Genomic DNA, 17,483 nt, shown 5'->3' on the forward strand with positions numbered 1-17,483 from the left:
TTTCAAAGCAACCAAACTAGAGACCTTAACCAAATTCTTGGAAGTAGATCAAAAGGGGAGCTACCAAATTAGGATCCTTAATTAGCCAGATCAGAATTAACAAGTGGGCAGGTGAGCAAACCCAGGGAGGCCCAGAGCCCCCCTGGAAAGAACTTGTAAACTTGTAAACAATCCTCTGGAGCCTATGACACCTGCTAGCTTGGACTTCATGGGCCCTTCCTTGCAGGCTTCTGGCTCCCATGCAAATGATTTCTCCTGTGAAAAGTGGCTCATTCTAGGAGCCCTGTTGTTATGATACCATAACTGTCCATGTAAAAACAAACAAATCTCATAGCTCTCACATTGAAGAGAGTAAAAATATAGCTTATTCTGGAACCAAATTAGAGCACATATGGGCTGGGAACACAGATTTAGATTGGTCAGGTCAAAGGGAAACTCCATTTCCACAAATTCCAATAGGCAGAAGGAATGTATGTCTACCTGTGCTGCTAGTTATTAACACACCAATAAGAATTATATATAATTTCTTATTGGCTTTTTATTTATTTACAGTTCAAATGTTATCCCCCTTCCTTGTTTCCCCTCTGAACCCTATCCCAGCCCTCCTCCTCCCTGTTTCTATGAGAGTGCTCCCCCGCCCACCCACTCCTGCCTCACTGCTCTAGCATTCCCCTACACATCTAGCCTCCACAGGACCAAGTGCCTCCCCTCCCACTGATGCCAGATAAGGCCATCCTCTGCTACATATGTAGCTGGAGCCCTAGGTCCCTCCATGTGTACTCTTTGGTTGGTGGTTTAATCCCTGGGAGCTCTGAGGAGTCTGGTTGGTTGATATTGATGTTCTTTCTGTGGGTTTGCAAATCCCTTCAGCTCCTTCAGTCTCTCCCCTAAGTCCTCCATTGGAGTTCCTGTGCTCAGTCTGATGGTTGGCTGCAAGCATCCACATCTGTATTGGTAAGGCTCTGACAGAGCGTCTCAGGAGGCATCCATATCAGGCACTTCCATCAGCAATAGTGACTGGGTTCAGTGGCTTTTTCATCTTCTCCTTTACCCTAAACTCCCCCAGCTCAGACTCCCTTCCCTAAAGCTACTCATCTCATTCTCCTGATGACCTCACTCAACTTCAGGCTCATTCTCACAGTTTGAAAGCTCAGGAGGAATTTTGACCAGCCCACTGCCTAGGGTTTAAGCATCACAGAAGAAGGAAGAAGTGTTAATATGTATGATCAGATGAAACTGAAAAGTGGAATGCCAATGAAAGGGATTGTTACAAGTTAGTAGAAATGTGTTAAGTTTTAGGTATTTATATTTAAAACAAATATAGTGCCAGGTACGCATAGTGTACTCAAGAGACAGAAGCAGGTGGAGCTTTGAGGTAGAGGTCACCCTGATCTACAAAGTGAGTTTCAGGTCAGTCAGGGCTACACAGACAAATCCTGTCTTGAAAAATCCAAAACCAAGGTGATGATGATGATGATGATGAATGAAAATAATGAAACAAGTATACTAACTCTTAAAAATCTGAACATTGAATATTTTCTAAAAAATAGATATAAAATTACTTGAAAATGAACTTGGAATCTAGTGTACAAATGGACACATGGAAATTTCCAGGTTCGGCCTATTTTGAATAAATGTTCCAAACATTCATGTTTTTATGTGGTATATGTTTTCATTTGTGTTTAGCGGACTCCTGGAAGAATTGTTAAATTATATGGCAAACTTATGTTTAACTTTTTCAGAAACTCTTTTCAGAAGGTTCTCTACCATTTTGCGTTCTCAGTGTCAGTGTATACAGGATCAGATTTTCCAACGTATTTGGCATTAGAAATTCCTTGTCGCGACTGGATTATAACGAAATAGGGGAGGATTCTTTTGTGATTCAGTTATATGCTGAAGTCTCAATTAGGTAAGGCAGTTGTCTGTGTGCTGACTTAGAAGTAGTCTTAGTAATTGAAAAGGGCTGATTTATGTCCTCAAACTAAAGGTCCTGTTGCCTAAAGAGAACATGGTAAATAATTAATGATGCTTTATGTAGACTTTCTTGAGCATATTTTCACAGTCGTTCTGGAGTTGAAAGCAACTTTCCAAGAATCTAGGCTGCTGGTGGTTGTGGGTCTCTATGGGCTGCCAAGATATCAAGCCCCTTGATATCTTTTTCATTTTTCATTGTTGTGGTATACAACAGTACATGGAGCACTCACATGTCAATACACACTTTCTGTGTCTTCCTTTACAGATTGTTCACAGAACCCTGGCAGCCATGTTGGGAGCTCTTGCAGCACTAGCAGCTTTGGCTGTGGTTGGAGATGTAAGTTGCTATGTTTGACTTACTGGCTTGCCACTAGATATGGTGCCATACGTAGTATTAGTTGTTTCAAATTGTTATAAGTGATGTTTCTATGTGCTTTGCCCATGATTCATAGAGGCACGAGCTGACAAACTTGGTTTAAGAAAGTTGTCACTGGATATAAACACACACTCATCTATGTAGTGATAGTCTCCATTTGGGCTGGAGAAAGCCTCCTTAGGCATGCATTTACCCAGTGTGGGACCATGAAAGTAGACTAATCAGGAACGAGGCTTTGCTCTGTGGCATTGTAGGCCCTGGAAGTGCTTATATGTAAGTAATGGGATCCACTTAATAAGGACATATGGAATACATGAGGGGGAAGGGGGAGCCTGAGTACCCTTAGGAAATGGAGAGAGAGAGAGTTGTCGGAGGGTATTGCTGTCACTCTACTCAGAGCCCTTCCAAAGCTGGCCACACACAGAACTGGATTTGAAAGCAACTTTAGAATTTGGTGGATATTTTTTCCCCTTAAAATCCATTGACAGGTCATTCGCCTCCCCATATAACTCATTTAAATACCTACATAGGGAAGTGTGCTGAGTTAGTTATTTGTCATGTATTTTCTTAACTTGAAATGTCATTGTAGAACTAGTCTGAAAACAGTTGTAAAGAATGTGAACTTCTTGTTGCCTGGGTTTGCTATAAACAAGTGCAAACCTGAAAGGTAAAATATTCTCAAATTCTAAAATTTTGGGATAAGAAACCTCTTGATTTATGTAATAGAATGGCCTCATGCATGGCAGGCAAGTACTCTTGAGTGATAGCCCAGCCCTCAACTGTTGTTTTCCATAATAGCCGAGTTGTATAAGACGAGGAGGTCCATTTTAGAGGAAACCTGACAAGGGCTTTCCTCAGCGAGCAATCTTTTCTTACAGGCTAAGGATTGTGTCCTGCTAGGGAGTTCTGAGGCAGTCCCGCCAGGCAGCACTAATGGTCAAACTAGAACATGCAGGGATGGTATTGGTTGTGTGGACTTGAAGGAACTGACTTAGGGACGGTGACTGTGCTTACATGGGAAACTGGGGACTATTCATGCTGGCTGCAGTCTGTGGATGTGGGGTGCATTCTGGGCTGGATAGAGATTGCCTCTGATGTGTTTTGTAAAACCAATGTTTTGTACTGAGTGATATGGTGTGGCAGGAGGGGTGCCTCAGTGGATCCATGTTGAGGCATCCCTCCCCTCTTGAGGTACCAGTCATACTACAGGTCTAGTATAGGATAGAGTTTATTTAGGGCATGGGAAGGGGAGGCTGAGAATGGAGTAGAAGCAGAGAAAGAGAGGGATCAGAGGACAGAGAGAGAAGAGAGAGAAAGAACAGGATGACTGGGAACGCATGGTGTGGGGCAAGGAGAGAAAAAGGGATGGGGGAAGGAGGCACAGAGAGAGAGGAATCAGAAAGAGAAAAGAGAGGCCAATAGTTCTTTTTATAACAAGTCAGGCCTACCTGGCTATTGCTAGGTAACCACTGGTCATAGCCTAGAAGGAATGCTAACATGCTAATAGCCTCCAAGTCTCTGAGTCATGCACTTGTTCTCACGAGTGTGGTTCAGATGATGCTTCATTTGGAAAATTGCTCTGACAGCATATAGCAGGCACATGCATCAAGAAGCCCCTGGGCACTCAGTGAACTGCCCTCTCCCAGGTAGACTAGGTTCTGTCAGTCTTTCACTTCACACTGTGTTCTAGTGGTACTTGGAGAGTAGGATACACAGCCGTCAATCATAACCATCCCACTGAGGAAGACGAAACCAGCAACCCAGGCAAGAATTCTTCCTCGAGCTTCCAGGATTACATCCCCTTCCCCTTCCTTTTTTTTTTCCGATGAATGCTTTGGATGTGGCAGATGCACTGGGTCATGAGTGTTGTTCAGCAGTGTGAAATAATTCAATTTCAAAGGCAAGTGGATGCAGCATTTCCAACTTTGGTCCAATGTGTGTGCTTGCAGTTAGGGCAGACCATTTTTAGAGCTTTGCTCCATAGGATGCTACACAGGATTAATTGGCAAATTTGTGCTTTGATTACAGAGACCCAGCCTGACCCACGTGGTGGAGTGGATTGATTTTGAGACTCTGGCCCTGCTGTTTGGCATGGTAATTACAGTCTTCCCAGCAGGATATGGCTCCAAGTCTGGGTCCTTCACTACTCCACAGTTGCTGATCCTATCATTATAGTCAAGATGGCCTATCTCTTGACAGTTAGGCTTGATTGAGAAGTGTTAGTGCAGGTCTAGCTCATTTTTCCCAGGGATGAGGGAATGGCGGTGCTGGTTTGTTAACTTAAGACTTCATCTCTAAGGCTTTTGAACAATGAAGTGGCATCATTATTTCCAAAAGTTAGCAATTTATTTGAGTTATTACCCTTAAGATAAAAAAATAGACATACTTCAAATACATGGACCATGGAACAATTTCAGTGATTTGGAAAGTGATTTTTAATTATATAAAGAAAAATGTCCTTAAGTAATAGTAAGTAAGTAAGTTCAGTGCTTGTCAGTTTATTGTATTGGTAAGCTGTGAGGAACAGGTCAGTTTGTAGAAGGAAAGATAAACTCACTGAGGATTAGTGTAGGACATGATGTGTAAGTCAGCTAAGCTAAAACAAAATGAGGTTTGGCAAAGCTCTGGACCAAAGCGGGAATGAGCATATGTTCTTGGGTCATTCTCTAGACAAGGTCTGCATGCTTCTTCTGCCCACTGAGTAGAATGCCAGTCACCAGGCAGCCTCATCATTTTGCTGGAGTCAGCTCTAGGCTTCAAAAGGATGAAGAGCTGGGAAGGTAGAAGAGAGCTCTGAACTCAGGTTTCAGGGAGGAGCCGACAACAGCGTGGGGCTGTTGAGAATGTGTAGGGCTTGGTCATCTGGATAGAAGAAGGGAATCATATTAGATGTCTATAACATACTATTGTTAAAAAAGTTTAGCAAATGGTGTAGTAGTTTGCTAGAACTGCTATAACTGGTCTGATGAATGAAAACCCATCTCTCACAGTTAAAGAGGCTGATGTCTGAGATCGATGTATCAGCAAGGCTGACCTCTACTGAGACTCCTCCTTGGCTGCATCCAAGTTCCATCACCTAATCAGTCCAGCTGTCATATTTAATTAAGGTCCACCTTAACGGTCTCATTATAAAGTCAGCTGTCAAATTTAATTAAGTTCTACCCTAATGATTTTATTGTAAGTCCTGTCTCTGGTTGCAGTCATGTTTTTAGGCACTGGAACTTAGGAGTTCAACATACAAATTTTGAGGAGGAGGGACAGAATTCAGCCTATAAGATGGCCTGATGTTTCTTTTTTTCAATTAAAATTCCTCCAGCAGCCACTTAGATCATCTATGCCTTTGATTCTCTAATGGTAGTGCATGGAATGAGTCTTCCTTTACCTGACATTTCCTAAGACTGCTCGCCCAAGTTCCTGTTCTATCAGACAATGACAGAATAGCTTCCCATAACAAGAGAAGGCCACACAAGCTGCCACCCACATGTGTCTTCTTACGTTCACATGATGTACTACATGCTACAAACAGCCCCACAGGAGCCTGCCGAGTTAGGAAGTTGCTCTAGACAAGGGTAGGGCTGAGTTAAAACAGATTTGGGGGGATTTGTGTTTTAGGTAGTTTATTTGAAGTGTATTAGGCTCACCAACGCAACTACTTTATATAATTTTTATACAATCTGACTACTTCATATAATTTCATCAAACCCTCTCAGTGACTTCACAAAATAAAGGACACCCAGAGGTAAAGAGAGAAACTTGAAGTGCAGAGTGGTAAGTCAAGTGCAGCTTTTGTCATCATTGAAGGCTTGATCCTGCACCTACCCATTCTAAATTCAACATGTAACAATGTGGGTAAAGGGTAAAAAGACAGGACTGTGCCTGATCTTAAACTCCATGGAGGATCCAGTCTCTGTGTTGGCCCTGAGAAGAAGATAGGGTTTGAGCATCTGAATTAAAAAGGGAGCTATATAGGATATCTGCAAGCTTAAAAAAGAAATGAAGAAATTGAATGCTATTCCACTTCTTGGCCAGTAGGAAACCTCCTAGCAAGTCCAGGCTTGCTGGAATTTCTGGTGAATTAAACACAGAATAAGCGGGGCACTATTTCTGTTAGTCTATGTGGTGGCTTTTGTCATCAGTAGAAACATAGGTAAGCACTCTTGGTGCACACAGGATTGCAGGGTACTTGTTTCAGTACAAGTGGTCTAGCTTGTCTAAGGTATTCAAAGTTGTAAGAAAAAAATCAGTTCAATAATTTTAGAAACCAAAATTTGACGCAACTTTAAAGGTATTCAGTGTCTGATTGCTGCTTATGGAGGCAGTTGGGTACAATGGCCACTTCTGGGCCATGGCTTTCCCTGCTTCTAGCTTCAAGACTGATCAAGCCATTGGCCTCTTTGGTCTATAAAACAGAATGAAGATGGCTTTTGATATTTGTTGTCAGGGTTAGGTGGGCTGGCAACAAATCCTAGGACAATGCCCTGAATAGAAATATGCACACGAAACCATCTGTAAGAGTTTCTACTCGGAGTTCATATGTGGATAACTGAAGTGCTAGACATCCAGCAAGACAGAGCTGAGCTTTTGATGCTCAGTGATCAGGATGCCCAAACTCAGGATGGATCACTCTGACATCATTCCAATGTGGTATTTTGCTAAAAATTTTTCTTGTCTACTTTTTCTCCCCATATAGATGATCTTGGTAGCTATATTTTCAGAAACAGGATTTTTTGATTACTGTGCTGTAAAGGTAGGTATAGTGTTCCACTCGCTGGCCATACACTAAATAAGCAAATGTGAATATATTCATATATAATCAAAGAAATATAACTACAAATGTGATCAATAATTAATAATTTTAATTAATTGAATAATACTACTTATTAGCCTAATATATAATTGAGCAAATTAAAATATTTAAAATTCCATCTTCCTTTTAAAATGACTTTAGAAAAAAAAATGGCTGTAGGAAGCCTGGGCATAATTGCTGTGCTAAGTATGATGTGAAACCACACTTTGGCTTTTCCATAAGAAAATGAAGGGGAAACTCAGCAAAAAATTCTTCCCCTAACCATTTTGTGTAATGGCTTTGGAATTAGCTGGCTAGGGCTACACATCAAACCCTGCTGTGCATTTAAAAGTCTGAATATGTCAAGTCATCAGCCTCTGACTGCATTGCCTTCTGGAGACATAGTTTCAATGTTTACTTTCTAGACCTCTATAGTCCTCATTTTTAAATTTTGGAAAATCAGTTTTGTTTTTTTGTTGTTGTCTTAATCTTGTATGGATAATACTTATTTACTATACTGGGATTGAACAAAGGGCCTTGCATATGCCCAGTACATGTTTCATCACTGTTCTAACATGCTAGCTCCTTAAAGGTCTTATTTTTTTTAAATTATTATTTGGTTGACAACTGGTAATCATATATGTTTGGAAAATATAATATGATGTTTCAATGTATATGCATACAGAGTGTCATGTTTAAATCAAGCCAACTAGCATATCCTTACAATGATTTTTTTCTTATGATAGCACATTTGAAATTTACTTTCTTTGTTTTTGTTTTTGAAGTGGAGTTTCTCTACATAGCTCTGACTGTCCTGGAACTTACTATGTAAACCAGGCTGGCCTCAATGCTCAGAGATTTGCCTAAGTATAGGGATTAAAGACGTGAGTCACTACACCCAGCTTAAAATTTACTTTTTAAGTTATTTTGAAATATGCACTAGTCACCCTGCCTGTGCAGAAGCTCTCTACGTCCATACCTTCATTCATCTGCTGACAAACACTGATGCTGGTTCCTTATCTTGGAAGAGCTCTCCAAAACACATGGTGCAGGTCTTCATCCCTTCACCATATACATTTGCTGCCTGTGGCTAGCCTTTTACACATCTTTGTAATCTTTACAGATCTTTGACACATCTGTACTAATTTCCATAATGTACTAACTTTACATTAGTTGAGGAGGATCCCCTTTCACCCAATCTTCTCCCATGCTTGGTCTCTTTCACCCCTACCTCCTTTTGGCTTTTAAAACAGGGTTTCGTTTAACACAGCCTGGCATCAGACTCACTCTTTTACCAAGGATAGCTAACTTCCACTGATGGTATGACAGACCTGAGCCATCACACTGGTTTAGGTGGTGCTGGAGATTGAACCCTAGACCTTGTGTATGCTAACCAAACATTCTATCACTGACACACACCACCAGCCCTGCTGCCTCTTATCTTTTAAAGTGGAAATCATTCCATTTTAAAATGGAAACTTTTTTTCTTTTTTATTAACTTGAGTATTTCTTATTTACATTTCGAATGTTATTCCCTTTCCCAGTTTCTGGGCCAACATCCCCTAACCCCTCCCCTTCCCCTTCTTTATGGGTGTTCTCCTCCCCATCCTCCCCCCATTACCGCCCTCCCCCCAACAATCACGTTCACTGGGGGTTCAGTCTTAGCAGGACCCAGGGCTTCCCCTTCCTCTGGTGCTCTTACTAGGATATTCAATGCTACCTATGAGGTCAGAGTCCAGGGTCAGTCCATGTATAGTCTTTGGGTAGTGGCTTAGTCCCTGGAAGCTCTGGTTGCTTGGCATTGTTGTTCATAAGGGGTCTCGAGCCCCTTCAAGCTCTTCCAGTCCTTTCTGTGATTCCTTCAACAGGGGTCCTATTCTCAGTTCAGTGGTTTGCTGCTGGCATTCGCCTCTGTATTTGCTGTATTCTGGCTGTGTCTCTCAGGAGAGATCTATATCCAGTTCCTGTCGGCCTGCACTTCTTTGCTTCATCCATCTTGTCTAATTGGATGGCTGTATATGTATGGGCCACATGTGGGGCAGGCTCTGAATGGGTGTTCCTTCTGTGTCTGTTTTAATCTTTGCCTCCTTATTCCCTGTCAAGGGTATTCTTGTTCCCCTTTTAAAGAAGGAGTGAAGCATTCCCATAAAATGAAAACTTTTATGAATGAAATGGTAACTCATCATGGTTGGACTTTGCATTTTAACCAGAACCCTGGACCATCTATCAACAGGTCTGAAGGTTCGAACTGAACCTTCCATGCCCTAGTGGATGAGGAGACCTTGGCACACTCTACTAACACAGAGGCTTGGTGCTGGCCTTCACTTCAGTTTTGGGATTGAAAATTTCTTTTTAAAAACAATTTCTACAACAAAACTGCCGATTCTGAATGAGAATATATTTTGGTCTCCATATCTTGGAGTTGTCAGTGAAAACATAGCATTTATTGTACGAATGTTCTGATTCTGGCTTGTTCTTTCCTGTATGTGTCCTAGGCATACCAGCTTTCTCGAGGAAGAGTGTGGGCCATGATAATCATGCTTTGTCTCATGGCTGCCATCCTTTCTGCCTTCTTAGACAATGTCACCACGATGCTCCTTTTTACCCCTGTCACCATAAGGTGTGTAGAATATTTCCAACATTGAATTCATTTGGGACAGATGTGTATTTGTTTGGGGCAGATGTGTGTTCTGGTTGTACCACCAGAACCTGGTTTCAAGGTTGCCTTCTTACATCTACAAAAAGTCAAGGGATAGGATCCATCCCTCCCCTAGAGTCCAGCTTACTGAACTCCAGCCTAGCCAGTTCTGGCTTGTGTTGCTACAGAATACAGACAGGCATAGGTGACAGCATAGCAAATACATACCACGAGAAGCTGGAGGACATGGGCCTTGCTTTCCAGGACATAGACTGTCATAGGGAATATAGGCAAGAGATTTATGCAGATCACAAGGTGCCAAGAGGTTTTGCTCATGAATCCCCACATTTCCATCTTCCACCTATTCATAGAGCTTAGTCTTCAGCAGAGCATGGTATAGAACTTCCAAAGATTCGAAGACAAACATCATGCAGCCAAGGTAGAGACCCACAGGCAAGGAAGAAGTAATTAAGATAATAATTCAAGTAAAGGAGAGAGAGAGAGAGAGAGAGAGAGAGAGAGAGAGAGAGAGAGAGATATTAAAGTTTCTTCTGAAAAGGGAGAACAGATAAGGTTCTAACTCAGTAGGCTTAGTGTTACTGCTGGTGGGTTTTGATTGCCCACCACCCTCTTGACTGAAGGCATCTAATGGTCAGTGTCCATTTACCTGCTCTAGACCCTTTCTTCTACTGTGGCCCTACACATGGAGCTCAACACTTTCTCCAGGCTGTGGGAGCAGGCAGAAGGTGTATCATCACATGGATAGCTCAGACTAAGTGTATGAACTTAGAGGAATCCTTGTAATTTGTAGTATCTGAGGATGTGACTGCTGATGTTGACTCCCTGCATTATTTGTGTGTGTGTGTGTGTGTGTGTGTGTGTGTGTGTCTGTCTGTCTGTCTGTCTGTCTGTCTGTTTGCATGTGCATTGATGTGCCTTTCTGTATAAGCAAGTACCTTAAAAAATTTTGGCTGTGGACAGGTCTTACTACTGTCTTGCATTCATGGTAGGTTATGTGAGGTGCTCAACCTTGATCCAAGACAAGTCCTCATTGCAGAAGTGATCTTCACAAACATTGGAGGAGCCGCCACTGCTATTGGGGACCCACCAAATGTTATCATTGTGTCCAATCAGGAGTTAAGGAAAATGGTAAGTAACAGCACGGTTGGGGTTGCTTTCAGGAAATGTAAACTCAATGGAGCCCTCTATGCAGTGTCCTTTACTAAGTACTGTGAACCAAGGTTCTTGCTTCACAGCATGCACTATTGGTCATAAGTAGAAGTTTAGGAGAGAAAAAGCAGGAGAGGCACTCTACAAGATGAAAGGGCTGCATGTGATGGGAGGTGGTTTTGTCACTGAGAACATTAAGGAGAAACATCCAGGGAATTACAAAGGGATGGAACAGTGGCAAGGAGTTCCAGACACGTGTGCCTAATAGACTCAGTGAACTCATCAGCATCCCACGGCCCAGTGCATGTGCCCCCATTGTTTCTAAAAGTTATCACTTTGGGATTTTCTGTTGCTGGATAAACTCACCTGTAAAGCAGCAACTTCTGCTCGGTGCTGCTGCTTTGCTGTGGTGTCTCTCAGGGCCTCCTTAACTTCACTCTCTTCACTTTTTTTCCATCCGTTGCTCCGTTCTCCCATTGTCCCACCATTGCTAATGGGAAAAAAATTAGTGCTTACATTCTGAACAGATCCAGAGTTACTCAGGATGCAGAGCTCCTGTCTCCTCAGGCTATTTTTCCCTAAAACAAATAATTATATTTTATGACCTGGTTGTTTAAAGGTAAGTAGACTGGCATTATATTTAAGTAGTTTTCTCAGGTTGTTTAAATTTTTTAATGTTTATTTACTTTTTATTTTATGCGTATCGGTGGGGTTTTGTTTTGTTTTTTGCCTGCTATGTATGTCTGTGTACCATATGCAGGCCTGGTGACCTCAGAGGTTAGAAGAGGGTTTCCAACCCCCTAGACAGAAGAGAGCATTATATCACCGGTAACTGGAGAGCTGTGAGCTATCATGTTGGTGCTGGGGAAGAAAAATCTTGGTCTTCTGCATAAGCAGTCAGATCCATTTCTCTACCACTCCCAAGATCATTCTTCTTCCTCTGGTTTTGAAGCAAAGTAAAATATTTTCACGAACACCCAAGATATAAATATTTTTCAACCAGACATTCGGGGTATGGATTCTATAGATACAAATACAGTTTTAGGTAATGTCTCCACTGAAGAACTGCCAGAATGTGGTGAGTGCTGGGCGAGGTTTGGTGACACCATCACAAGCTGCATGCAACATGGGAGGCTGTTGCAACTAGCCAGAGCTATAGACTGAGAGATGTTGGAAAGCGGCCCCTGGAGTGGCTTTCTGATAGCCTGTGTGGCTTTCTACCTTCTACCTGTGTGAGCATGTCTCATGGCACAGCTGGACTGCTGTGTCCTCTCTGACCAAATCCATACTGCAGAGATCCTTCCACCTCTGAGATCTAACGCCTCACAGTAGTGCTATGGTACCCGTGATCTCCCTCCCCCTTTAAGGCAGTAGCTTTTTTGGATACTGCTTGAATTCTCATAGATCATCACTTTCAAGGCTTCATCTCTCCTACTGGGACTTACTAGAAGCTGTACATATTTGCTTAAAAATATAAATAAAATAAAGAACAAAATTAATCAAGGTTGTTGTTGACTTATTCTCTAACAAATTAACCTAGGGCTGGTTTTTACCAATATGAAGCATACTCAACTGATGACCACAACACATAGCCCCACAGAGAGGCAGAGAAAGCAGGGAAGAAGGGAGAGGCTGCCTCTCTAGGACCCTTGTAGTAATTCCAGTGCTCTGTGTAGACATAGTAATAGCAAATGTGAAGACTGCACGTTCCAGCCTGAGGATGTCCCTTCCAACCACAGAAAATACTTCAGTCAAATATTTAACAAATTAACCATTAAATAACATTATTCAATGTTTTGACCTCTCTTCATCCTGGGACAACACATTAGCTCTGTGAAAGTAGACTAAGTCTAGTCTGAAGTCGGTTGTAATAGTCTATTTTTGTTTCTTTCTAAGATGGCTTGTAAGTCATGTAAGTACTGGTTTTTCAAAAATCCAAGATGTATAAACAGTTTTAACTAGCCAGGCAAGGTTGGCACATGCCTTTGATCCCAGTACTTAGGAAGCAGAGGCAGGCAGATTCCTGTGAATTTGTGGCTAACCTTTCATATATAGAGGGGTGTTCCAGGATAACCAGAGCTGCACAGAGAAACCTTGTTTCAAAGAGAAAAATCAAAACCCAAAACCAAAACAGCAACAACAAAAAGCTTTAACCATTTCAAATAACCTACAAAGTATCAATGATTGGTTTCAGGACACTTGTGTTTCCAGCCCACATCCTGCCTCAGCCCTCCTCAAGGCCCAGATATCATATATTGCTCCTTTCTTCTTCCAGGGTCTGGACTTCGCTGGTTTCACAGCACACATGTTCCTGGGAATTTGCCTTGTTCTCCTGGTTTCCTTTCCCCTCCTCAGACTCCTGTATTGGAACAAAAAGCTTTATAACAAGGAGCCTAGTGAGATCGTCGGTGGGTACGAGAATCTTCCCAGGTTGTAGATTCTTCACTGTAGGATTCTTGCTCAAAACCAAGGGAAGTTCTCATAAGCAGAAGGGGGGGTACCTTCTAGCAGAAGGTACTAGCAGAACAGGATTACCAGGGAGGTATTAATTTGTTCCTGGGATGCCGCATGCTTAGGGGCATTGACTGTCCACAGCCACCTTCAAGCTGTCCAGTCAGCTGCTCTCTGGCTACTTCAGTCTGAGTCTGCCAAGGAGCTATAAAGGGTTGCTTGCTTTAATCTGCCTCGACCTTTTCCTTATATAGTTTTTATTTTCCATCTGTAAAACAGAGGTTAAATGTGTGTCTCATAAAATAGCTTAGGAAGCAATGGATGGAAAATGTCTCTCTCCTTTTCACCATCACAAGGTGTCTGAATTCAGTGATGGGTGAAAGCGCTGTTTGTTCCTTTCTGGCCAGGATTTCACCAGCTGATTAATCTCATTTGCCACACACTGGAGCTCACTGGAGCTCCCTCTAAACCCTGGGAGGAGGTGCTTTCCTACTGCCCATTCCTTAGCAGATCCTCCACTAGAGGGTGCCAAGCATGGCTGCACACCCATACTGCTGCTATTCCAGAGATCACTTTCTGAAATCATTCCAAGACCAGGCAATTGGCTGAGTTAATTTGTGTTGCTATCAAAGTACTCCACCCTTGCAAGCTAAAAGTGAGATGCTTATTTATAATAGCTTACTGTCCAGGAGACAGGACATCCAGGAGCATGGCCCCAGCAACTTTGCGGCATCATAACAGGCCACGTAGTTTGGAGAGGATAAGCCAGACACACTTGATTATAGCCAAAAAGTATCTGAGAAACCATGACAAACCATATTAAAACCACAGCAGTGATGCTTAGATTTTGGTTGAAAGCAGGGCCAATGAGAATGTTCTAGAGTTGTTGAGTCCTAGAGTTAAGACACTTGCAAGAACAAAATAATAATAATAACAATAATAATAACAACAAATAATTGATATAATAATAAATCAATAATAATAATAATAAAAGTCAATTTTAAAAGATATCACTTGAGAAAGGGCTTCGTTCTTCAGGAAGAGTTGAAATTGCCTCTTTTGCTTCCATGATGACTTCCAGAGTTCAGCTCTATCAGCTGGTTCTATCATAGTAGCTCATGCCGTGAAGAGTCTATGTGGAATGTGTGTGTATATGGCTCACGTGTGATGGACAGAAGGGCATCTGCTGAGGGCTGAGGGTGGGAGAGACTCAGGACCCTTGGTACCTTAAACTTACTTCTCTGCAGAGCTGAAGCATGAGATTCATGTCTGGCGTTTGACAGCCCAGCGCATCAGTCCAGCCAGCCGTGAGGAGACAGCTGTGCGTGGCTTGCTGCTGGAGAAAGTGCTTGCCCTGGAGCATCTGCTGGCTCAAAGGCTGCATACTTTCCACAGGTACCATAGGATCCTGCTTGGATTTATACCAGGGGCTCCTTACAGGTTGTGCCTAATGGCGGTATTGCTTGAGGAACATATCCCATTGCATTCAAATATCATAGGATACTCAAGAGCTTTTTGATTGCAATATTTGTTACACTTCTTCATTAGTTAATTTTCTATTGTATAATTAAACACTGTAGCAAGAATCAGAAGGATGGGTTTATTTGGGCTTACACTTTGGCCTATTTACTTGCGATTGCTGTAATAAACATCATGCATGACTCGAGGCAAGTTGAAGAGGATAGGGTTATTTCACCTTATAGCGTACATCACAGAAAGAAGTCAGGGCGGGAACACAAGGCAGAAAATGAAACTGAGTCCATAGAAAAATGCTTACTGGCTTGTTTTCTACTGCTCACTCAGCGTTTTTTTAAAATATAACCCAGGGGATACTACTCACAATATAGTAGGGATTTCCATATCAAGAATTAATCAGGAAAATACCCTGAAGTCTTGTCTAAAAGCAATTAAGAAGGCATGCGTTAAGGATTCCTCTTCCCAAATGGATCCAGTGTCAAGTTGACAGTCCAGACAGGAAGTCACTGAAAAGGCTGTGATAGGGATGCTGATGTGTAGCTCTGCACAGCTGTTGACTTCTGGTGAGGGGAAGGACTCAGTTTTCATTACAGGGCTGCCCACTGGGCATTTGACCATTCTCCACTGAATATATGGACAGTACAAATTTGACTTCATTTCCTTCTTCTCTTCCTTTTCTTTCTCTTCCTCTTTCCCTTCCTCCTCTTCTTTCTCCTTCTCTTCCTACTCCTTTTTTCCTCTTCCTCTTCTTTCCCTTCTCCCTCCTTCGTTTGTTTTGGGGGAGGTCACAAGGGTGGGGAGTGGACCTGGAATGATTGGGAAATAAATGTGATTCATTATGTAAAATTTCTAAATAATCAATAAAAATATTACATTAAAAAAACTAACCAGCATGATTGATCTGCCTTGTCAATTTCACATACAAAAGCATTGTTGACCATAACCTTTCCTTGCTAGTTTATGTCCAATATCCTATGTTACTATTACAACATAAAACATAGTATAGGGTGCCTCCTTAGCACAGTAGGTAGTGTGTCAGTCTCATAAAACATAGTATAACTTTAAAATCCTACAGTCTTCTAATATATATATATTTATTTTTGAGGTTATAGCATAAATACATCATTTTCTCTTTTCTTTTCCTCCTCTAAACCCTCCCATGTACCCTTCCTCACTCTCTTTAAAATTCTTTTTTTTTTTTATTTAATTGTCATTACATGCTGTCTTAGTCAGGATTTTTCTCTTGTGAACAGACAGCATGGTGCAGGAGGAGCTGAGAGTTCTACATCTTCATTTGAAGGGTGCTAGCAGAATACTGGCCTCCAGGCAGCTAGGATGAGGGTCTTAAAGCCCTCACCCACAGTGACACACCTACTCCAAAAGGGCCACACCTCCAAATAGTGCCACTCCTTGGGCCAAGCATATATAAACTATCACACATGTATATGCATACAAATACCCAAATATAACTTAGTCTATAAAATGTTAATTGTATGCATGCTTTCATGGATGACCATTTGGTATTGGGCAATCAATTGATTTGTGATTCCCTGGGAAAGACTATTCTTTTTTCCCCCCACTCCCAGCATTTCTTAGTTGCCTGTAGTTCTTTATGTAGGGCTGAGCCCCCATGCTCCCCTTTGTCCATTTTGGCATGCCTGCCATTGTTTAGCTCATAGTTAGGCCGTCATGTGGGTGAGACTCTACGGGTGTTTCTTCTGACATGACTGGAAGACACAATCTCACAGCAAACTCCCTGATCCTCTGACTCTTACAATCTTTCTATCCCTTCTTCTGCAATGTTCCCCTGACCCTTGGCTACAAGAGTTATTTTGTAGAGGCATCCACTGGGACTGGGCTCCATAACTCCTTGCATTTTGATTGATTGTGGTTCGCTACATGGTGACTGTCTATGCAAAGAGAGAATCCTAGATGAAGATTGAGGATCACATTTATCTGTAATGTACGAAGAGAGAGGACAGCCTTGTCTTGTTCTTGATTTTAGCGGTATTGCTTTGAATTTCAGTACATTTAATTAGGATCAGCTATAGTTGTGCTGTAAACCCTGCATCTCTGGAATAAAGCCTGCTTGATCATGACGTACAATCTTTTTGACGTGTTCTTGGATTCATTTTGCAAGTATTTTATTGAGTATATTTGCATCTTTGTTCATAAGGAATATTGGTCTCTAATTCTCTTTCTTTGTTGGATCTTTATGTGGTTTCAGTTCAGGGTAACTGGATTCATCAAATAAATTTGGCAATGTTCCTTCTGTTTCTGTTTTGTGGAATAATTTGAGGAGTATTGGGCTTAAGTCTTCTTTAAAAATCTAGTAGAGATTTTTAAATTTTTGTTTGTTTTTTTGTCTGGGAAACTTTTAATGACTGCTCTTATTTCACCAGGTGTTGTAGATCTATATGAATTGTTTATCTGATCTAGATTTAACTTTGGTAAGTGGTACTCATCAAGAAAATGATTCATTTCTCTTAGATTTTCCAAGTTACTGGAGTATAGGTTTTAAAAGTATGTCCTTGTGATTCTGTGGATTTCTTCAATGTCTCTTTTCAGGTCCTTCTCATTTAGATTTCATTAATTTGGATATTCTCTCTGAC

At 41.7% G+C, this 17,483-nt stretch overlaps 1 protein-coding gene across 1 annotated transcript in view; it reads left to right on the forward strand.

Annotated features, from left to right (window-relative positions):
* Oca2 (OCA2 melanosomal transmembrane protein) overlaps positions 1-17,483 on the forward strand; it is a 329,813-nt gene that overhangs the window by 90,421 nt on the left and 221,909 nt on the right. Inside the window, exons 10-16 of the mRNA NM_001271493.1 lie at positions 2,240-2,311; positions 4,379-4,444; positions 7,041-7,097; positions 9,632-9,756; positions 10,785-10,923; positions 13,220-13,352; positions 14,643-14,790. Coding sequence (NP_001258422.1) covers positions 2,240-2,311; positions 4,379-4,444; positions 7,041-7,097; positions 9,632-9,756; positions 10,785-10,923; positions 13,220-13,352; positions 14,643-14,790 — 740 coding nt within the window. The remainder of the gene's footprint in view (positions 1-2,239; positions 2,312-4,378; positions 4,445-7,040; positions 7,098-9,631; positions 9,757-10,784; positions 10,924-13,219; positions 13,353-14,642; positions 14,791-17,483) is intronic.

This window comes from Rattus norvegicus, chromosome 1 (genome assembly GCF_036323735.1).
Source record: "Rattus norvegicus strain BN/NHsdMcwi chromosome 1, GRCr8, whole genome shotgun sequence".
Taxonomy (NCBI): domain Eukaryota; kingdom Metazoa; phylum Chordata; class Mammalia; order Rodentia; family Muridae; genus Rattus; species Rattus norvegicus.